The sequence below is a fragment of the Haliotis rubra genome, unplaced genomic scaffold (assembly GCF_003918875.1).
Source record: "Haliotis rubra isolate DU_JTF1 unplaced genomic scaffold, ASM391887v1 Scf213, whole genome shotgun sequence".
NCBI classification, from domain to species: Eukaryota; Metazoa; Mollusca; class Gastropoda; order Lepetellida; family Haliotidae; genus Haliotis; species Haliotis rubra.
This window is the reverse complement of record NW_025766148.1, coordinates 284,994-308,698: the sequence shown is the minus strand read 5'-3', so window position 1 is coordinate 308,698 and position 23,705 is coordinate 284,994. Positions and strand designations below refer to the sequence as shown.

The window sequence follows — 23,705 nt, the reverse complement described above, 5'->3', positions numbered from 1 at the left end:
GAATAAGAGATTAAAATGGCGCGGTGAACGGTTCATGCTATGACAGAGAAGGCAATTATCAGTGAACGTAATAACATCACTGTGATAAAATGACGTATGTATGTATACGACTTTTGGTCGCGCAGTGATATGTCTAACAGCGTCGGCTCATGTTATATATCAGGGTGTGTAAGTAGGAGGTAAACATCACGTGTTGGCCAATTTCCTGGCGTTATTGAATATTTGAAGCACGGGAATTATTTTATTTGTAACCGACGGCGTCAGAATTCCAAATGAATTCTTGCAAATTCAGGGAATCGAATACCATTCGATCGATTTTATGTTGTAAGAAATTCCTTCAGCTGTTATGCATTGAACCTTGCCTTGTAATGAGTGAGTGAGTGAGTGAGTTGGGTTTTACGCCGCTTTTAGCAATATTCCAGCAATATCATGGCGGGGGACACCAGAAATTGGCTCCACACATTATACCCATGTGGGGAATCGAACCGGGGGTTTCGGCGTGACGCGCGAACGCTTTAACAACCAAACTCCCCCACCGTCCCCTCGTAATGGCAACGGGCACATCCAGTTTGAACAATATAGTAACAATCCCAGGCGAACTAACTTTTCGCACAACTTCTGAGTATTTTTATGAACTTTCATGTCTGCACTTCTTTCATATGACCAGCTTTAAGAAACTCGAGATGAATTGATGCTCAACTTATGATTTGTATGGAGAAGCAAGTACAAGTACAATGTGAATGAACCCCCCTAAAATTGATGTACAATGTAAGTGCCCCACCCCACTCCCCCGCATGTCATGTACACAATTGCTGGCGGTACATGTGTACAAAAATGATTCCTCCCCCACCCCCTACCACCTACCCAGAACAACATGGGTGACCCTCACCCCCTTAAAATCATCATCACACCCCACTAGCCATAAATTATGAACGTTCCCTAATGTGTAGTTTCACATTTTTACCTTGGTGAGGAGAGTTACGTAACCAATAACCGAAAAGATTCTTGATCCGCTTCGACGTTGTTTCCATCGCCAGTACGATAAGAGCGTTTCCTGTTGCGTTCTGATGTAAGTGTTATATGTCACGCTAATGTGCAGCTTATTGGGAGGTCTACTCAAACACAATACTGCGGCCCGTAGCTTTGCTCGAAATCCAACTGAGGGGATTTAATTAGCGGTTATTGCCTGTTTGAATCAAGTCTTTTCTATATAATTAGCCAATGAATGCCTTATTCACACGAGGCGATGTTTCTGTTTTTGCTCACGGCACAAGTAAAACAGGCCGTTTTGTAATTTGATAAGGTCAATTTCACGTCAACGCCAATGTTTTCTGTACATTATAAAACATCAATATGCAATTAGTCAGTTAATTCCATACCTTGTCATTATCACATAGACGTCCCGCTGAACCGCGAACTATTGTATTTCTTCTATAGAATCCCTGATCGTGTTTTTTTGTTCGCACACAAGAGTTTTTTAGCTATCATATGTATTTCAAAACAACAATTAAATCTACAGAAACATCAGTGGCCTTACTTCTGCTAAGGAACCCAGCGTGCTGACACTTTGGACATGTGCAGTTGGTTATGAAAGATGTTCCATGCACTGCCATAACTCAAGTCGGTCTCATGCATAGCCATTTGTATTGTTACACAGCGATCTTCCTGAACCAGCGCCTCGACATTGTTCACGGTGTCGTCCATATCATCAGTCAGTGAGGGGCGTCCACTTCTTGGCTCATCTGTGAGGGACATGTGACCGGTTTGGAAATTCCTTTTCCATCTCACAACAGTGTCAGAGGATGGGCTATCATCACCATAAACAGATTTCATCTCACCGGGAATTTGTCGTGCAGTGCAGCCCATCAAGTGCAAGAACTTAATTACACTGCGTGCCTCAATCTTCTCCATACTTGGAGGTACTGGTGTGTATGATCAACTAGCACAAGACTGAATATAGGGAAGTAGATACTACTTGGTCCATTAACTAGATAAGGATCACTGATGTTACAGCCAAACGTTTATCCTGATTGCTCAATAACTTCTTGGTGATAATTGGAACTTTTTGATACCCCCTCGTATACATAAAACAGAATGATTATCTACTGGTACACAGATAGAAATAGGTGAGTCTTAAGCTGTGATATAAATGTGTCTTTAGTGGTTGTATTTCTGAGGGTTTGGGGAATTCCAGAGTTGTGGGCTGACGAAAGAGAAGGCGCGTACAAATAGTCCATTTAGTGATTTTGGTTGAGCCAAGAGATAGTCACTGGAGGATCTGAGATTCCGCTGAGGTGAGTAAGGGGAGATAAGTTCTTTGAGATAGGATGGAAAGTTTTTATTGTAGAGACAGTCGTGATGGTGATGATGGTGATTATGATAATGTGTGTGCGCGTGTGTGAATAACGTTTTACGCCGTTTTCAGACCTATTCCAGCATTATTATGGCGGGATATGAGCTACACACCTATGTGAATCGAGCCGGCGTCTTTGGTGTGGGCGGTGGGGTAGCCTAGTGGTTAAAGCGTTGGCTCGTCACGCCGAAGACCCGGGTTCGAATCCCCACATGGGTACAATGTGTGAAGCCCATTTCTGGTGTTCCCTGCCGTGATATTGCTGGAATATTGCTAAAAGCGGCGTAAAACCAAAACTCAGTCAGTCAGTCAGTCTTTGGTGTGACGAGCGACCGCTTTAACCACTGGGCTACCCCACCGCCCAATGACGATGATGATGACAATGACGATGACGACAACGATGTTGATGCTTATCAAAATTGTATGAATAATACGTAGTACCTTTATATTTATATTCCGTAACAGTGACGGAAACTCTATACGGTAATATTCTTTTTGATACATGGAGTCAAGGGATTTACCTTGAGTCTTGTATTTTAGGGTCTGTGGGTCTCATACTCTGAATTTTGAGGGGTCCTGGACTACAAAATGGGGGTCCCAGACACTTAAATATTATTAACACTATGTTGTAATATTGTTGTAATTCACTTACTGTTATTGTATTGTGTATCATAATCATCATATTGTTACAGTAATCAAATATCAAATGATACCATAACCCGGCTAGCAGCAGACTCCGTGATAACTTATCGTTACTTGATCGAAATTTTTACAAAAAGTATTTGGACTTTTTCAGCGTCCCTGTAGACGCGCTAATAAATTTTGTTGCGTCCATTTTCAATTTTTATGCGTATAGGACGCAGGAATTCTCGTAAATAAAAAATAGGCTAAGAATTCAAAGTGAGAGTGAATCGCACAATTTGCAACATAGTGCCAAATATCGTACAACTCTGTTCGTTACATAAGTGCTCACAATCAGTTTATTTTTTCATCTTTTATACTTATAGCCTCCTTTAATCAAATGAATGTGAGATGATCCCTTTGTTTACACAGATTACATGCACTACCACTAAATCGTAATATTACAGGTTGATATGAAACGTAAAATGTGTGAATGGGGTTCCACTGAAAACGAAATTCATTTCATATTTGAAAGTTAAGCGTATATATAAAGTTATTCTTCCGAAATATTTGTCTGTGTCTGGCAGTGTAGGAAATACAGTGAAACCCCGCTGTGTCGAACTCTTCGGGACCAAGGAAAAGGTTCGACTTATCCGAATGTTCGACACATCCGTCAGCATAAAATGACCAAGTACCATCACGACCAAAGTGCTTATAACATCGTTTTCTACGACCCAGAGATGAGTTCGACACAACCGAGAATTCGTCTCAACCGAGTTCGAGACATTGGGGTTCGAATGTAGTTTCCAAAGTTTGCTATCCAGTCGGGCTAGCTATGCCTGAATTACTAGCCCACAAAATAATTCACTAGCCCGAAATTTTAATGGAGACATGGGTTTTAACATTAAGCAGCTAAGATGGTGAACATTTTTATCAGGCCGTAATCTTGCATGATTAAAAAGTGTATTATAACTTAACAAGTCGGAGAGAGTGATATATTTATAAAATGACCTTCACTTGCCAGTCGGGCCACTGACTGTGGAGATTTACTGGCCCGACTAGAATTTTACTAGCCTCTGGCTAGTGGGCCAGTGGCTATTTCGCACACTGGTGTCTTGTAAAGTTTATACATTGCTTAAATATTTTATGAAGTAACTGTAGACGTATTCTTCGAACTGTCCGAAATATTTATATGCAAAAAAACACGTTATAGCTAAATGAACAACTAAATTATCACCTATCATAAACAATTGAAATACTTTTGCTATTTTATAAACTGTTCACGTATCACGTGTTGTTAATCGTCGCGTGCCACATGTTGGTGCATACGCGATCAAAGGGAGACAACTCATATTGTACGATAATTACGTCCCCTTTCCCGGAAGTCAAAACGTAAACATTATCCAGAAGAGAAACGAAACTCGGAGATCTGCTGTCCATATTGGACTGTAGATACTCAATAATTTTCATTTATGAGGTACAGCGAATAATGGTGATTTGTTAGCAATATCTGTCTTGAGTTAACGGCGTGTTTTCATTATCTTTGATGTGTCCCTAGAGGTTATTATTTACACGTGTGCCTGTAATCAGCTGTTGATTACGGTCTGTAATTTCTGAGGACTTGTCTGTTTGTAGGCCAAATTGTCCTTGGTTTTCCTTTATTGTGTAACAGGTTGTGACTTTGTCCACGATTACGAGTCTCGTACAACTAAATGTCTGTTCGGTCTGGTAACCTTGACCCTGTCCTACAAAGCGACTACAGCAGTGGGATGGCTGGTATGGGAATCGGGACCACTCTACTGCCACATCGATTTGTGGGACGGGAACAGAGCCAGTAATGGACATTATCATACTCCTGAAGTCTGTTGAAAGTTATGTTAAGAACCATGCTCCCCTCTATGTTTTGTGCGGTCAGAAAAAGCTACTAATTATATGTGAGACTATGTGAGAAAATGTCATTATATTTGGGAACTCCAGTGTTCCTACATCTTTTGTCAAACCTGACTCGATTTCAGCTGATCAAGATATATGCCATGTTGCTATGTAGAACCTACACGAGCTCTTATATCTACATATTATTCCTAAATGAATCCAACAGATGTCTGTTTTACCCCTGGTTACGTCCTGCTGCGAAACAGACCCAAATTTGTTTCTGAGAGCTTCCTGGCAAAATCTGTTTGCTGTCTTTGAAGGTCAAGGCCACTTGTTACATACTAAAAATTCACGCTTTTCTTAATCACTATCTCTCTTGAGATTGTACGATACGATATACATCAATCGCGTAGGCCTCTTGACCTCCGAGAAAAGAAAATGTCTTGGTAAATGTTCTGAAATGTTCCAGATTAGATTAATGCTGTCAGATTAAAAGTCTTAATTTGTATAAAATGTCAACATTCCGAATTATTTCAGATACTTCAGAGAATACCCCTTGGCAGTTATCCCCAGACTCCCCCACCCAAAACCCCCTCCCTTCCACCCAGCGTTTGGAATACTTTCATTTGCCAGTTGTCCAGTAGGGCCTGAATGAAATCTGCAGGCCCATTTTGTTAAAGTCAAACCAATAGAAACAAAATAGACTACACTGTACAGTTTCACACTGTTTAGTTCTGTCATTATAAACCAGTACAACACTGGACATATGGTATGACATGAAATTCCTGTTGAAAAACAAATTGACAGATAATTTACTGAAGGCCACAAGGGCCTGCAAATATTTGAAACTGCTGGCCCCCGATACAAACTGCCGCCGATTATTTGGAACGCTGCTTGAAAACAAACAAACAAACAAAACAACACACACACACACACACACACACACACACACACACCGAGCACCATTGTAGGCACTTGAAGTTATGCAACTTGTGTTCACCAAGGGAGAGTTGATGGTTGACTCAAGTTTATTCAAAGCTTGTTGTGTCTACTCTTTGACAGTTGGGTATTACATGACACACTAATGTTGACTGTAAGGAACTGAGTATATATATGAACTTGGATACACGTGTCTGTTTACCAAGAGTGTATAGGCAAGAATAGCTGCAGTAGAACCGACATGGCAACATTTACTCACTTATCATTCTTGGACTGTTTCAATTAGTGCTTTGTCTGAGTACAAGTATGGGTGGTGGGTAGCCTTGTGGTTAAAGCGTCCACGTGTCATGCTGGGGTTTCGATTCCCCATATGGGCACAATGTCGGAAACCCATTTCTGGTGTCTCTCTCTCTCTCTCTGTGTCTCTCTCTCTCTCTGTGTCTCTCTGTCTCTCTCTCTCTCTCTCACACACACACCTCTCTCTCCTTCCCTCCCAACCCCCACCCAACACCACCACTATGTTTGCCTAACAAAGTATGGTTTGTGTTTATTGTATATACCACCTGTTGATGGTCACAGTATAATAATACAATGATTTATCTAGGTTTCCAAACCTTGGCAGACAAATTGGGAAAGATTTTGTTAAAAAGTTCGGATAATTCTTAAAGAAAGTTTTTATTTTCTTAAATTCAGGTAAAGTTAACTCTGAATTTGAGTGAGTGTGAGTATGGTTTTACGTTGCTTTTAGCAATATTCCAGCAATATAATGGCAGGAACACCAGCAATGGGCTTCACACATTGTACCCATGTGGGGAATTTATAGCTATGTCTTCAACGTGACAAGCGAATGCTTTAACCACTAGGCTACCCCATCGCCTCCTCTGAATTTGAACATACCATTCAAAACAATAACCTTATACTAACCATAGACCCTCTTCCTCTATCATGTCTATAGGGGTGGTGGGTAGCCTAATGGTTAAAGTGTTCGCTCGTCACGCCGAAGACCTGGGTTCAATTCCCCACATAGGTACAATGTGTGAAGCCCATTTCTGTGTCCCCCGACGTGATATTGCTGGAATATTGCTGAAAGCGGCATAAACTAAAATCACTCACTCACTCTTCCTCTATATATTTGCCCTATCAGTGAAACACAAGTCACCTCTACAAAGATTACTTATAACTACAACAACATTTATTGAGAATATTGCATTATGTTTTTCATTAAGAGAATGTTGTCATGCTGCTTTTAGGATAACAATTTTCATATGAAAAAAACCCCAAGCTGGAATCACTTTGTACGAATATCTAATTTTATTTCATTCATTTAGATATTATTTAAATGCATTAGCATTTAAAATGGTAAGTCCCCCAGGGGTCCAGGGGTTATTCAATCAAGCTTGCGGCCATCATGTCGACTTTCTATATCCGAATGACCAATGTCCAGGAAAAAACCAATGGTATCTGAAAGCTTATTTTATTCACACCTCTAAAAAACTAGGGTCGGCACCAGATTTCAAGGGTCGGTCAGGTAATCGGAACCACATCATATTTTTTTAGGCCTTATCAATAGCCCTGTAATGATGCATCAAAGTATCGATGGATTGCAATTATTGAGTCTCGATAGCAAAATTAATCCATGGTAAAAACCAAAACTATCGATGCATCGATAGTAAATGTGACTATCGATAGTTTAGTAATTGACTTCCTTTGATAAATGCGCAGCACAAAATACAGGATGTTTGGGTGCAGACTTTCAGCTTCATTGAGTTTATGTTTTAACTGTTTACTTGATCTGGGTTTCAAGTTTCTTGTCAGTTATCAAAAGAGACTGAAACTACTGCAGCTTGTTTTTTATTTCATATAAACTATACATTCATTTGAGAAATGACTTCAAATGAGACAATGCAAGGAGAAAAAACTATTGCAATAGTTGGTCACTATAGACTATGTGGTGTAGTGGTTAGAGCGTCCGCCCAGAGCGGAAGGTTGTGGGTTCGATCCCCGACCGCGTCATACCAAAAGACGTTAAAATATGGTACTTGTTGGTCCCTGCCTGGCGCTCGGCATTTATGGGTACAACAAGGACTGGTCGGCTCGGAGTCACTATAATGTGTCTGAGTGGGGTATTCATGCTTCACTGCGGCGTCGTATCTCAGTGGGCTAGCACTATAAAACCAGCTTCAGTCTGGGCTAGTACAAGCAGCCTCACATACACATACAAACGCATGCACGTCGTCATATGAGCGAAATATTCTCAAGCACGACGTTAAACCCAATTTCACCTCACCTCACAATAGACTATCGCTATCGCAATAGTTGCTGCCCCCTCAATAGTCACCTCCAGTTATCAGCACATGCATTATACCAAGTTGTGTAAGATGTTAACATAATTTGATTGTTGAATTCTCGATATACAAGTATCAGAATCCGACATGGTGAATTTGATTCTGTTAAGGGTGATGAGTTGATCTGTGTGGTTAAGTTGAATGTCAATAGATCCCAAGCCATTATTGATTACATTAATTCTATATTGCAGGTGTGTGAACAGCTTGTCTGATATCTGAAGCAAGATGAACGTTGCGATACGCAAGTGGTACGCATCGTACTACGTGAGCCCACTACGGAAGTGGGTGTATGGGCAGTTCTCCGTGTTCGCTGATGGAGTGGCATTTCATGATGAGTCAAAGAAACCAGTTCTTACAGGTGACCTAGTGATAAAGTTTTCCAAGATTGCTTTGATGAAGAAAGCTTCATCCTCCTTCATTTTTGGTGCGATAACTATCGTGGACAGTAAAGGACACACACACTGGTTTTCTTCCTTCCAGGACCGGTCATCCGTCTTTTCGGCAATAAATCATTTTTTCCTGAGCGCTGCCACTCTGTCAGAGTCTTCCAAGGTCAAAAGCATCCCAGAAGGTCAAAGGACGAAACTTGGGACCAATCTTCTGAGGATCGCCACAGACTCCGAACAGACCCTGCAACATGCAGCCACTCGGCTTTCCCAACAAGGGGAACAGATTGACAGCTCCATATCAACCATGGATGACCTGCATAATGACCTTGATGTTGTAGCCAATGTTGTCTCTGGCCTCGAGGCTTGGCTTGGACGATGGCAGATGCCGAAGAAATATATCCATGTTGATCCGATCATCCTAAAGGACAATGATGTCCCACAGGTATTTGACTATGAAATGTTGTATTCAGTGATTGACAGTAAAAAATTTCATTCTCAGAAGGATGGAGTGATACGAATATCTGCTGATGGCGTCACAATCCTCAATCTCACACAGAAGATCATTAAGCATTTCACTTGGTCGATGATATCAACTATAAGAGTTGCCAGCCCTTGGGAGATGGTTGTCACACAGAATTTCATCGGGTCTTCTGATCTGAGCTATGCCATTGTCTGCGCAAACCTGATCCACATTTTAAGGAAGATAGAGTTATTTGGCCCTGGCAGACGGAAACTTGATTATGATGTGACTGTACAGCATCGTCTTCAACAATATGACACCTCTGCGGGTAAGAATAGACACTATTATCGTGATTGTTAACTTGTTTTTTAGGTGTGAGATGGAGAGGTTAACCTTTGAACTATAGTTTGAAATTAATAAAGGATCACTTATGATCAATAAATCATTTGAACTCACAGTTGTGGTTTGAAGGCAGCAATACAGTGGATCAAATAGTGGCAGTAACATTAAGTCACAGGCACCAGAGTAAGTGAGTGAGTTTAGTTTTACGCCACTTTTAGCAATATTCCAGCAATATCACGGCAGAACAGACTCCAGAACTGTTGTCAGTGCCCTGATGAATGTTCAGAATATTGTCACTGTTAAATGTCTTGTAAGACTTCAGTTTCTGTTTTTGAATCCAGAATAGTGCTGGAAGCAGTCAGGAATTGGTGTTTCCATATGTTTCCAAACCATGTTTTGCAAGCAAGTAGGTTTGAAACATCTCAGGTTGAACAGGGACTTGGGTGGCCCTCCTGCACTATTATATGTGCAGCCAGTCTTCCAGAAACCTCACCATCAAGAAATGTCTGAAGCTTGCCATGACCTTGTGCTCAACAAGAGCAGATAACTCTAACTCTAGTACACAATCATGCTTAAGAGCTCTTCTTCCTGCAGTTCCAATCCAGCCTTTACATCACATGATATTTTGTTGTTGTGTTTTTAGTTTTTGGTTTTCTCCTAGAAAGCATTCCTTTGTGAAGAAGAATTTTTCCATATTGGATCTAAATATCAGATGGAAGTTGTCAGTAGTTATTGTATCATGGATTGTAACTAGTATTATTGATGTCTTTCAGTGGCATTTAGAAGTTGTACATTGATGTCCAAGATATTTTTATGGATTAAACTTCTTTTTAATTTCTCTCACGACGTTTCGAGACCATTCCAGGTCCCTTCATCAGGTGAACTGGCAGTTAGGACTATGACGTCGTCACTATGACGTCATAACTGAGTTATGACGTCACAATGCAAGTGACATCACAGTACACTAGGGAGAGTACTGTATAAGTGAGTTTGAAGAGTTAATTACATAATGATGAAAATTCATGCTAAATAATAGAGTAGAAAGTTGAATTGTCAATACACAATAACTGCTAATTACACAAAAGTTACTTGATAGCAGGCTTTCCAAAAAGAATAGTAGACTCGTTTTTCTTTTATCTAAAGTTCATCAAAAGTTAATCAAGAGGCCCCACACACTTGGCAGGTATACACCTTGATCACGATTCATTGCTGGTTTATGTCTCCTTATCTCCACAGCCTCCCACAGCTAAATATTATTTAGCATAAATTTTTATCATTATGTAATTAACTCTTCAAACTCACTTATACAGTACTCTCCCTAGTGTACTGTGATGTCACTTGCATTGTGACGTCATAACTCAGTTATGACGTCATAGTGACGGGTAAAAAGAAGTTTAATCCATAAAAATATCTTGGACATTAGTATTAGTGATGTTGTGACCATATCTGTAGTCGAGTGGGTTGAGTGTCTGCCTGGAGGACAGAAGGTCTGTGGTTTGATCCCTGGTTGGGTTACACCTCATGGCAGTGAGAGATGGTTTCCCTGCCTTGTCTTTAAGGTGATATGACTTGGACTCGTCAGATTGGAGTCAGTATATTGTATCTGTATGATTAACCCCTGGATGGTATCTCAGGGCTAATAAAAGACATACTTTAGTTAAGGCTATTGCAAGCAGCCACACAACCACAATTACATATATGTTCATGCACATATAAGTACAGTAATCTTGAATATTTCACTATCCCTGTTTCTTTATACCTTGCCAGTTATGCTGTAGGTCTCACTTTGCAGTGAGTAAACATCATTGTCACAATATCAGTGTACCCAAGGGTGGAAATAACCCAATGCCCGACATCCCAGTCCCGTGTTTTGTTCTGTCAGGCAAGCAGATTTGTATATCACACTGTACCAGTGTCCATTTGGCTTTCCAATGTTAAATATGTTGCCTTTTTAATAAATCAGCAAGAAAATCGGCCAGTATAGTGGAAAAATTATCAGGGCAAGTGATTTTACATGTGCGACTGTACCAGAGTACACTAGAAATTTTAAAGTTCTTTCCACTCCCAGTACCATGATACTGTATTTCAAGTTTTAATCAGGCTTTTACCTTGACTTACCAAAGTGGGGGGCAATAGGAACCCATCAATAAATGTTACAGGTCCTTGCTGTTAATATGAGGGTCCTGTAAAGTCTTGAAATGGTGTATAGATAATTACTGGAATGAATCAGTGGTCATGTGGACAGTGGTCATGTGGACAGTGGTCATGTGGACATGTGGTCATGTGGACAGTGGTCATGTGGACATGTGGTCATGTGGACATGTGGACAGTGGTCATGTGGACATGTGGACATGTGGTCATGTGGACAGTGGTCATGTGGATATGTGGTCATTTGGACATGTGGACAGTGGTCATGTGGACAGTGGTCATGTGGACAGTGGTCATGTGGACATGTGGTCATGTGGACAGTGGTCATGTGGACATGTGGACATGTGGACAGTGGTCATGTGGACAGTGGTCATGTGGACATGTGGTCATGTGGACAGTCGCCATGATGGGTGAAATAATAGACACAGATAACTACTTCTGTGGGTCTCTTTGAATGCAGGAGTTTGGGTGTCTGCGGCAGGAGTTTGGGTGTCTGCGTCCATTCCCCATGTTTGTACTTAAACCTTGTTTAATGACACCTTGAACCTGTGACTTCTAGCAGCAAGTCTGATGTTCTGTATATTTATTTTCCAGCATCCAGGAGTGTGTCAACATCATCAGTAACAGTGTCAGACAAGACATCCGACAAGACCACCGTTAACGCTAAATCAAACAGCACAAGCAGGAAGTATGATTTGTCTGGACTAGTGGATGACGTGGATGTCCAGAACGACGGCCAAACACAGGCCTCCATGTACAAGGAGGTGATCAGTGACCAGGAGGTTGACCAACTGACCGCAACCTTGAGCAATCTCAAATCGATGGCTCTGGCCGTCCAACACGAGGAGGATATTCAGAATGAGAAGCTGGACGTTCTGACGGATTCCGTAGACAGGGCCAATGATCGATTAGCTGCTACCACAAAGAGGACCAACAGACTCCTGTGAATCAGATGTATGGGTCGGATGTTGAGGATACAGATTGACACTGACGTTTTCTTGGTGTTTTATATTCTGTAAGGTGATGGTTAAAGGTGAAGGTCATTGTGTTGAACTGAGTGCTGGTTAGTGATAGATTTGAACATAAATCATCTAATATTTATGTATATGTTGACATTGGTGAATTGAATTTACATCTAATCAGCACAACATCATGGGTTCCCGGGGATCTGATGGGTATGATGACAAAGATGTTATTTCATATGTTTGCTGTGTCCGTAAAGATTATGAATGTTGCTTTGAAAAGGAAATTGTTGACAAAATTCTGAATGTTGTCTTACAAATGGTCCTTATGACAAGTAGGGTATTTATACATGGGACTTGCAAAAAAAATACTTCCATTCCAAGACAGGATTTTGTTATGCCCCCACCATATATGGCTGGGGGCATATAGGGTTACCCTCGGTGTCTGTCCGTCCGTACGAAACAGGGAATGTATTCTATCCACTTCTCCACCATAACCGCTCTGTGGAATTCAATGAACTTATACATGGGCTTTCTTGGGACTCTAATGGTGTGCATCTCATATTTTGTTTTTTAATTTTATTGTTTTTTTTTGTAAGTTTAGAGACATTTGAACTTAGGTACATTTTGCTGAATTTCTCTATGATGATAGTGTAATAGGGGATGAAGTCTATCCACTTCTCCATCAAAACTGCTCAACAGAATTGAATGAACTTCTACATGTTTTTTTTGTAGGGACTCTAAAGGTGTGCATTTCATAATTGTTTATGCAATTTCTTAATTTTGTCACTTCTACAGATGTTTGAACTTAGATGAATTTGGTTCTATTCATCCTGTTCGTCCCATACAACAGGGGGTGTACTTTATCCACTTCTTCTAAAAAAACACTGCACAAAACTCATTTAGCTTACATATGTCTTTTATAGAGACTCTAAAGGTGTGCATCTCATATTTTGTTTTTGTATTTTATAGTTTTGTGTATGTTTAGAGTCATTTGAACTTAGATAAATTTTGTTGAATTTCCCTCTGATGATAGTGAAATAAGGGATTAAGTCTATCCACTTCTCCACAAAAACTGCTCAACAGAATTGATTAAGCTTATACATGTGTTTCATTAGGACTCGAAAGGTGTGCATCTCATAGTTACATAGATGTTTATTGAACTTGTTCGTGAATTTTGTTCAATTATTGATCTTTATATATCTTATGAATGTCAGCGGGGGCATCCGTGTCCCTGGACACAATTTTTTCTTGTTATTTTTGAAATTCAAAACATTTGTGATTGAAGTAATTGTCACATTTTTAAAGAAACAAATACATTAGAGCTGCCTGTTCTCATGAGGGGCGGTGGGGTAGCCTAGTGGTTGAAGCGTTCGCTCGTCACGCCGAACACCCGAGTTCAATTCCCCACATGGGTACAATGTGTGAAAGACCCTTCGAAGATCCGGGTAGAATAGGTCTTCAGCAACCCATGCTTGCCACAAAAGGCGACTATGCTTGTCGTAAGAGGCGACTAACGGGATCGGGTGGTCAGGCTCGCTGACTTGGTTGACACATGTCATCAGTTCCCAATTGTGCAGATTGATGCTCATGCTGTTGATCACTGGATTGTCTGGTCCAGACTCGATTATTTACAGACAGCCATCATATAGCTGGAATATTGCTGAGTGCGGCGTAAACCGAACTCACTCACTCACAATGTGTGAAGCCCTTTTCTGGTGTCCCCCGCCGTGATATAGCTGGAATATTGCTAAAGGCGGCATGAAACCAAACTCACTCACTGTTCTGATGAGTTACGTTGTTTTATGAATATTTGCCAAGTGCGACGACTCTGGGTAAGAATGTAGGCCCCTCATTAACCTGTACTTGTCATAAGAAGCGACCATCTGTATCAGATAGTCAGACTCACTGCCCTACGGATGGATGACTTCTTGTCTTAGTTGCATGGATGAATGTTTATGATGTCTGTCACTTGATTGTCTGGTCCAGATTTGATTATTTTTTGACAGCAGTGCACTTAAATATTGCTGACTGCTGCATTAAACAACAATTAATCATGTAATTACCGTGTCTTTGCTTTAAGGGTTTCATGTCATATTTCCAGGACGTAGGTGTTTCTTAAAGGGAAACTAGACATGGGTCTGCATGAAGGTCACAAGATGGTTGTTTTTTATTTAACACAGCACTCAGCAATATTCAAGCTATATGACTGTGGTCTGTGAATAATCAAATCTGGATCACTCAATCCAGTGATCAACCGCATGAGCATCGATCTACGCATTTGGGATATGATGACATGTGTCAAACAAGTCAGGGATGGTCACAAGAAAATTTGATTGAGATAATTTGTATTCCACTTTGTATATTCTGGGTTAAAATTGGTGCTGTTAGACATTGACATTTGAAGATGTGATTGGGAGATAATACTGAGTTACTAATATAATGCATGTAATTTTATCCTAGATTGCAATTCATCGGTCTGCTTTTGAGTCAAACAGACTGTTGTTACATATTTCGATGTTCACGCTGTCAATCACTGGATTGTCTGGTCCAGTGTTATGATGTATCTGACATATGATGATAAACCTACTTACACACAGACAATGCCTTTGTATGATACCAGGCACTAATTGCACATTGCCAGAATATGGGTACAAGATCACAGAGTATAGGCAACCTTCAACACAGAGGTCAGCCATGTCTTCCCCTACTAATTTACACAATCTTGATTGTTGATGTATTCCTCATTGAAATAGGGAGTGCGTGTACAGTGTGATATGATTATGCAATACTGATGAATATTTCTAGTCAGCTAGATGTTTACTGTTATTTATGATGTAGATTTTGTAATGTGCTATATTCATCAGCCAGAACCTGAGTGGATCTGGTTACAACAGGTCCACCGATTCCATTGCTTGTTGCTAGAGTGACCGAATGTGCCATGTGTTTGATCACGTGATTGATCATTTGTTTGATCATTTGCTATTAAACACTCTCAGCATAATTCCAGCTGTAAGGCTTGATGTAAGAAATGAAATCTGTACCAGACGATCCAGTGATTGGGATGAAATTTTCAGCCAGTTGTGATACGATACCATTTATCATTCAGGTCTGTGAGTCTCATCACCGGAATGGGTTGCAGAAGATCAATTCTAACCCAGTTTTTCAGGATGGTACCTATAAGGTACTCTGATCTTGTGGGATTTTGATTTATCCTTCAGTCACTGGTTGGTCTGGCCCAGACTATATTACTCCTTGTGTTGCTAGAGGGATTTTGATTTATCCTTCAGTCACTGCTTCGTCTGGCCCATACTATATTACTCCTAGTGTTGCTAGAATACTGATGACTGTTGTGTTAAATAATGAAATAATCAACTGGAACTGATTCAACTATCAGTGTGTCGACTTTTTAGATATCAAAATAAACTGTGTGTTCATGAATGCTCGTTGCAAGTGATGTGCTTGATATTTCTATTATTCTCTGACTTTAGGGTGATGTTCATTCCAGATGTTGTGATTTATAGTTTGTTATGAAGATTATGACATTAATAAAGAGTGAGAGTGACTTAATCGTGTTACTTTATATATGCGTTTTATTTCAATGTGAAGAAAGCTTTGAACAATAATTTGCCTGCTAGCATTAATGGGTCAGATGTATGGCTTACAGTGTTTAATGCATCTTCGATAATCTCCAGGGTATATGTTCCGATAAATCTCCACAAGTACCCTGGATGCATCGATGGCTCGGCCCGATAATTTTATTACCTCCCTTGGTGAGCTAAAGCAGCGTAAAACACAACTCACTCACTCATCCTCTAGTTTGGGGAAATATATGTCACGTGTCGACCTATGGGACACATTTTCCTAAACTAATCCCCAGACGATCATGTCCATATAAGGACATGGAGAAAGACTCCCATTAAACGTGTTAAAGTTAATCCCATGTGACGTAGCAACATTACGTTGTGACGTGGCAAAATAACGTTGAGTTTCTATTTGTTTGATGAAAGATAAATCTGTCATGAGTAGCCATTATAAAAACATATGTCCTTATGATTGACATATACTGTGACAGATCTGTCATAGAGTGACCGACAACACTGGTACATTTCTGAAATGAACAACGCCAGTTCTTTGTAACCACTCAGTCGTGAGACACGCCTCCGCATATTAATTAGCCCTTCGTCGTGTTGGGGATTCTCACAGCTTAAACATTAAAGGGTGGCATGGCGTCCTGAGTCTTATTGGTGGTCTGTATTTTGGGAGTGAACCGGTTTAAGCATAAAGCTACCCATCAATCTTTAAGCTGTGAGAATGGTTCACTCCCAACAGATTCATTGAGTACACTAATTAGCTGAGCCATGCTGTCCACCCCTATTTATTTAATGAGCTGGCCCGGAGTCACTATATAATATAGTAACACCACACTAGTATTTCCTGTGGCCTTCTGAAAACATATTACTAATTCTTTTATTGAACAGAACAGAATAGAACCGAAATTTCATTCTCAAAAATCACATATAGTGACACAGAGAACGTACAGTATATCGATACATACCACTAAGCGCCAAAAGAAACGTTACCCTCCTACTTTTATGAATTACTTCAAAACAATCAAAGATATGTTAGAAGGTATTACTTTAGAAGAAAGCTTAACAACATAGCTTTATGCAAATAACGAAAAGAAATTCTCAAATGTATTCATATTTAGGTGAAATGCATCTCTTTCAGAAGAGTTAAATTGTCCTATTTTCGTCCATGCCAAAATAAATCAATAACAGTGACTTAGATGTCAAAAGGAAAAAGGTTGAAATAAAATTCTGCTTTGAGACAAAGGTAAATCATTTAAAGTCACCATTTTTGAACTATTAAAACAAGAAGCAACTGCTGTAGAGTGTGTAAAATTGTAAAATAATCACTCCTATGATCTCAGTCTTTTAAAACATTTTTTGCTAATTTGCATAAGTGAAAACAAGTAAAACGTGTCTTTGATATTGTGGAAAAATGTATAGGGACATCAAAAATTATCTTTGTTAACATAGTAACATTTTTCCATTTTCTGTTTACACATAGCAATATCAATTGCCAAAACGCAGCAATATTCAAGCAGTATTTCCATTCATTTCACATGTAGAATGATTCTATAGGGTATGAAGAGGGCCTAGAATACATGATATGATACACAAGTACGAGAAATATGCCACGATTAACAGCTGAAAAGAGAGAAAGATCCATTGGGATGATGCAGATGGGGTCGACATGCAATGCTGTTGACAACCGCCTCGGATGCCACCGTATCACGGTTATAAGACGTATTCAGGGCTTCAGACAGACAGGGGCACCGTAGACAGACCAAGAAGTGGACGTCCACGCATCACAACGCTAGCTGTAGATAGGAACCTCCGTCATTAAGGAAGGAGGGTAACGTTTCTTTAGGCGTTTAGTGTATTGAAATATTGAACAAAGTCCAGTTTTGATAGATTTGGCAACGCTAGAGTTAAGTGGTGAATAATCACATTTCATTAGATAAACAAATTTTTCAATGGTAGGATGTTTACAGAAATATTGGGGAAGAAATTGATTTCTGAGGGCATTTACTGCTGGACAGTATAATAAAAATTGAAGTTCATCACTGACATCTAAATTCACACTATGCTTCCTTTCTTTACAATACTGGTCAAACACATTCAAAGATTTTTGCAATCCATCACTTGTTTCAGCTAATATGACAGTATCGGCAGCGTAAAGTAATATCAACAATTTCATAAAGATACCAAGCTGGTCCTCAATAAGCTTATTTACATGTTACATCATGTTCATAAAGAAAACACTCAAGATCATACAAGTAGAAATAACTGGAGAATAGGAGGCTTTTATAACAGTTCTTGAATTAGTGTTTGCAAATAACTGGAGAACAGGATGTTTTTATTACTGAAGATGAAAGTGAAATAGTATTTATAAAATTCAGTATAAACAGAGTATATAACTGGAGAACAGGGTGTTTTATAATAGCTATTTTTCCCATGACTTCTTTCGATGACTTTTTTCATATGACTTTTTTCCGATCACCCTTCTAGATGGCTACCTGTATGCCAAGAGCAAAGTGAAAGGAGAAATTGATTAAGTTCAAGTGACTTTCTAATAAGTGTTATCTGTGCACTGACAAACACGTGATGTCAAATAATATGGTGCTTGGTCACGTATGTTTGATTGGTACATGTATGTAAATTATTGTTTTTGATAATATTCACAAGTAAATGTGATCTGGCAACTATATGTTTATGTACATATATGTTGATGCAATACGTCATTATTTATAATTTATAATTTATTACATGAATTGAAAAAAACTATAGTTAATACCTAATGTTGTCTTCTTTATCTAGGCACATACCATTATTATCAAGGGTACAGCTTGATTAAGCCTTATGCAACCAAACATAAAATGTGTTGTTTTTTGCGGTCTGTCTTTTGGGAGGCCTGTCTTATGGGAAGATACCGCTTAAATGAACCTACGTTAGGTTGTAAGACAATTTGGAATTTGACTACTTGTAGAACACACAAAGTCGGCGTCTGTTAATCTAATAGATGTTCATTTTACTATCTGATTTTACTAAATTAGGATAGACATCTGTGCACAGTGGTTAAAGTAATAGAGACCGATACTTTTTGTTATTCCTCGACATTCATACTAGACCCGTCTCTATGCATACGCTGTCCTAGAGGTGTTGTCGAGTGTCCCGACATGTGTCCTAGAGGTGATGTTGGTGTCCGACAGGTGTCCTAGGGGTGGTATTGGGTGTCCCGATATGTGTCCTAGAAGTGTTGTTGGATGTCCCGACATGTGTCCGAGAAGTGTTGTTGGATGTCCCGATATGTGTCCTAGAAGTGTTGTTGGATGTCCCGACATGTGTCCTAGAGGTATTGTTGGATGTCCCTTCATGAGTCCTAGAGGTATTGTTGGATGTCCCTTCATGAGTCCTAGAGGTGATGTTGGGTGTCCGACATGTGTCCTAGAGGTGATGTTGGGTGTCCGACATGTGTCCTAGAGGTATTGTTGGATGTCCCTTCATGAGTCCTAGAGGTATTGTTGGATGTCCCTTCATGAGTCCTAGAGGTGATGTTGGGTGTCCGACAGGTGTCCTAGGGGTGTTGTTGGGTGTCCCGACATGTGTCCTAGAGTGTTGGATGTCCCTAATATGTGTCCTAGAGGGGATGTTGGGTGTCCGACAGGTGTCCTAGGGGTGTTGTTGGGTGTCCCGACATGTGTCCTAGAGTGTTGGATGTCCCTAATATGTGTCCTAGAGGTGATGTTGGGTGTCCGACAGGTGTCCAAGGGGTGTTGTTGGGTGTCCCGACATGTGTCCTAGAGTGTTGGATGTCCCTAATATGTGTCCTAGAGGTGATGTTGGGTGTCCGACAGGTGTCCTAGGGGTGTTGTTGGGTGTCCCGACATGTGTCCTAGAGTGTTGGATGTCCCTAATATGTGTCCTAGAGGGGATGTTGGGTGTCCGACAGGTGTCCTAGGGGTGTTGTTGTTGGGTGTCTCGACATGTGTCCTAGAGTGTTGGATGTCCCTAATATGTGTCCTAGAGGGATGTTGGGTGTCCGACAGGTGTCCTAGGGGTGTTGTTGGGTGTCCCGACATGTGTCCTAGAGTGTTGGATGTCCCTAATATGTGTCCTAGAGGTGATGTTGGGTGTCCGACAGGTGTCCTAGGGGTGTTGTTGGGTGTCCCGACATGTGTCCTAGAGTGTTGAATGTCCCTAATATGTGTCCTAGAGGTGATGTTGGGTGTCCGACAGGTGTCCTAGGGTGTTGTTGGGTGTCCCGACATGTGTCCTAGAGTGTTGGATGTCCTAATATGTGTCCTAGATGTGATGTTGGGCGTCCAACAGGTGTCCTAGAGGTGTTGTTGGATGACCCTACATGTGTCCTAGAGTTGTCTTGAGATGTCCCGACATGTTTCATGGTAGTGTTGTTTAATGTCCCGACATGTGTCCAAGAGATGTTGTTGGATGTCCCGAAAGGTATCCTAGACCTGTTGTTGGATGTCCCGACATGCGTCCTGGAAGTGTTGCTGTGATATCCCTACGTTTTCCTAGTGTTCCCACTTTTGCCATTTCGAAGCGTCGGTGTCGTATTCAGATGTCCTGGGTGCTCTGCAGTTAACCGAACAATCTTTCTCCTGATTGTTCAAGACACAAGTCCCTGTTTACTGCATGTCGTGTTGTGGTTCACGACACGGTCACCTCAAAGACCTGGTTAAGCCATTCCAGCGATCTGTCAACATGGTTCTTGGACTGGTACAAGGCGTTCTACACCTTTCCAGTCACTTGCAATTATTTCAGTGATATGTCTGAGCGACGGATGCGCCCGTTATAGCAAACATGTTTACTCTGCCGTCGGTGACTCAGTTTTTCCCTCATACGTTGACCTTCACCTTTCCCCTTCACGTCCATTGAGGCTGAATATATAGTCCCTGGCGTTGACGTTATAATTAATTTTCTTCTTTAGGAGAAATGTGACTCAATAAATACCCGGCATCTTCTTTCATCGTTCCCTGAGATGGATGTGTTTTTGTAAGTATAGTGTATTCTCTTGACCGATATCTAGTATATTGCACTGTACTGTTATGAGAATATTTCCCTTTGCTCTACATTTGAATGTATAAGTATTACTAAACCATACACCATCAGTAGAGCGGTGTATCATGACCTAAGTTGCGAAACGATATATCCCGATACCAGTTTAATGAGGCGAGACGATATATCGTATTGGCAAGGAACTTGCGAGACGAATATCATCACGATAAACAGCAAAACGTCTGTTACATTCACACCTACTTAAAGAGCTGTTGATCTAATAAAATTTCAGCATATAATCAGTATATGAAATAAGCCAAAAACCCAGCCAGACATTAGGGCTGGTAACTTCAAAATGTTACCATCCAAAAATGGATTTAACCAGACCAAATATGGTGAATTTACTCAGATATATGGAACATCTACAATTTTTACCAGACCATCGGGCTGGCTAGCTGTAAATGTAGACCGTCCGTCAGAAATCTAGACCGTCTCGGGCTGTCGGACGGGTCTTATTTCATACACTGATATAATGCTTAAGACAGTACAGTCAAACATATTCAGTATACCTTGATCAAATATGAATACATTTGAAAGTGAAGTTTCCCTTGGAAGTTGTGTTTCTACACCAATTCTTTGTAATTTGTATCAGAAATCAGAATCACAGAAAAAACCTCTTAAGTCTGCTTTCTAAATTTTATCGCTTTTGTTCTCTTTCTTAACAAAGCTAAGACATCGTTCATAGTTGTTAATAAATGGTGTTATTTGTCAAACAACTAAAACATATTTCAGTTACTTGAAGACAGGTATTCTACTGTTCACAAAGTTTGAAAAATAGTCATCATCATCAATTGTCATGATGCATATCGCAACTGTCTGAGACTTTACTATATGTGCTTCTACACTCGTTCATTCGTGTAGTACCTGTGAAGATCCGGGTTAGAGTTGGTCTTCAGTAACCCATGCTTGTCGTCAGAGGCGACTAACGGGATCGGGTGGTCAGGCTCGCTGACTTGGTTGACACTTGTCATCGTATCACACTTGCGTAGATCGATGCTCATGCTGTTGATCACTGGATTGTCTGGCCCAGACTCGATTATTTACAGACCGCCGCCATATATCTGGAATATTGCTGAGTGCGGCGTAAAACTGCACTCACCCACTCACAAGTGGAGTCGTTCATGCGTTAATATTGGCTAGTACATGTAAGTGTGAAAAATTTACATGTTCAGAATATTACACCTCTGGAATCTAGATTCCCACATGCTGCTCTGTGGACCAGTGAATCAGGTGTAAAACGCCCCATAACACATCCTTCTTACCAACTGTCTCGTAAGAGGAGGACATTTATAGTTACCCATTACATCCCCCATGTTTAGCTGATCGGTCATCATCCGACGAAACAGCTCCTACGACGTCGTTAGACGTGGTTGTCATAGTTTACCGTGGACAGAACATGCCACCTCAGGTTTACCGGGTACAAAATAGGACTTCTAACGAACTACAAAAAGACATTCATCAGAGAATATGATTGTATAACACGGAAGTTGGTTTAATATATAGGAATGTTATTTATTAGAAAACGTCTTTGTAAAATACGGTCATGTAACACAATGAATGCTTAATGGGAATAAAAGGTTGATTGATTGCTTACTTATCATCGTCTTAGTCACGATATTGGAAACCCTCACAAAGGAGGTGTCTCGTTATGCTGAGGTGCACACATGGTCGTAAACAGCACAGCGCTGGGCGAGGTTTCACGTTCTTGAAGGAAACGTTTGAATAAGACAATACCATCTGTGTATTTTATACATCATGACGAGCGATGAGTAGACAGGTACTACGTATGATTTACCGTTAGCACCAACATGACGCACGGCGTTTGTGGGTGGGGGTGGTGGTAGTGGGGGAGGGGGCTGATGGGGAGCTTGCTAAGGGTGGTGTACACTGGGACAACGCGAATGGGCTGTCTGGCTGACAGGCCGTAAAAAAACATGATGGATTGCTGGCTTGACGAGGAACGCCTGTTTTGGTGGATCAACACGTTTTTATGGTGTACAAATTTCAAAATGTGTCACCTCGTTCTAATTTAGTCCCCAAACATAGTAAGAACATTTCATTCCGACGTTCCCGGATTTCATATGGATATACACCTTTCCATCACATACTTTGTAGCTTGGAATGGGAATAATCATCATCATCTATATCGTTGTCGTCGTCGTCATCATCATCATCATCATCACCACCACCACCACCACCATCATCATCATCATCATCATCATCACCACCACCACCACCACCATCATCATCATCATCATCATCATCATCATCATCATCATCATCATCATCATTATCATCATCCCTATCGCCGCCGTCGTCATCATCATCATCATCATCATCATCATCATCATCATCATCACCACCACCACCACCACCACCACCATCATCATCATCATCATCATCATCATTATCATCATCCCTATCGCCGCCGTCGTCGTCATCATCATCATCATCATCATCATCATCATCACCACCACCACCATCATCATCATCATCATCATCATCATTATCATCATCCCTATCGCCGCCGTCGTCGTCATCATCATCATCATCATCATCATCATCATCATCATCACCACCACCACCACCACCACCACCACCACCACCACCACCACCATCATCATCATCA

At 40.6% G+C, this 23,705-nt stretch overlaps 1 protein-coding gene and 1 long non-coding RNA gene across 3 annotated transcripts; one reads left to right on the top strand and one right to left on the bottom strand.

Annotated features, from left to right (window-relative positions):
- Positions 1-735: 735 nt before the first annotated feature.
- On the bottom strand, positions 736-23,692 carry LOC124276787. The gene is made up of 3 exons (XR_006898661.1): positions 23,677-23,692; positions 5,920-5,927; positions 736-812 (listed from the first exon to the last, which is right to left on the bottom strand). It is a non-coding gene; the product is annotated as an uncharacterized LOC124276787 (long non-coding RNA).
- Positions 4,360-12,946, top strand: LOC124276783 (synaptosomal-associated protein 47-like). Of its 2 annotated transcripts, none has more exons than XM_046712432.1 (3): positions 4,360-4,451; positions 8,322-9,307; positions 12,064-12,946. In XM_046712432.1, exons 2-3 carry the CDS (start codon positions 8,356-8,358, stop codon positions 12,414-12,416), a joined length of 1,305 nt encoding a protein of 434 aa, XP_046568388.1. In that variant the 5' UTR covers positions 4,360-4,451; positions 8,322-8,355; the 3' UTR covers positions 12,417-12,946. The 2 variants fall into 2 exon arrangements, with proteins under 2 accessions (XP_046568388.1, XP_046568389.1); XM_046712433.1 differs by having other exon boundaries at positions 4,360-4,466.
- Positions 23,693-23,705: the final 13 nt, after the last annotated feature.

Excerpts from the sequence above, each read along its gene's own strand:
- LOC124276783 (XM_046712432.1), top strand. The coding sequence starts at position 8,356 with ATGAACGTTGCGATACGCAAGTGGTACGCATCGTACTACGTGAGCCCA. Across the intron at positions 9,308-12,063 it reads ACAATATGACACCTCTGCGG|CATCCAGGAGTGTGTCAACA; the intron begins GTAAGAATAGAC and ends TTTATTTTCCAG.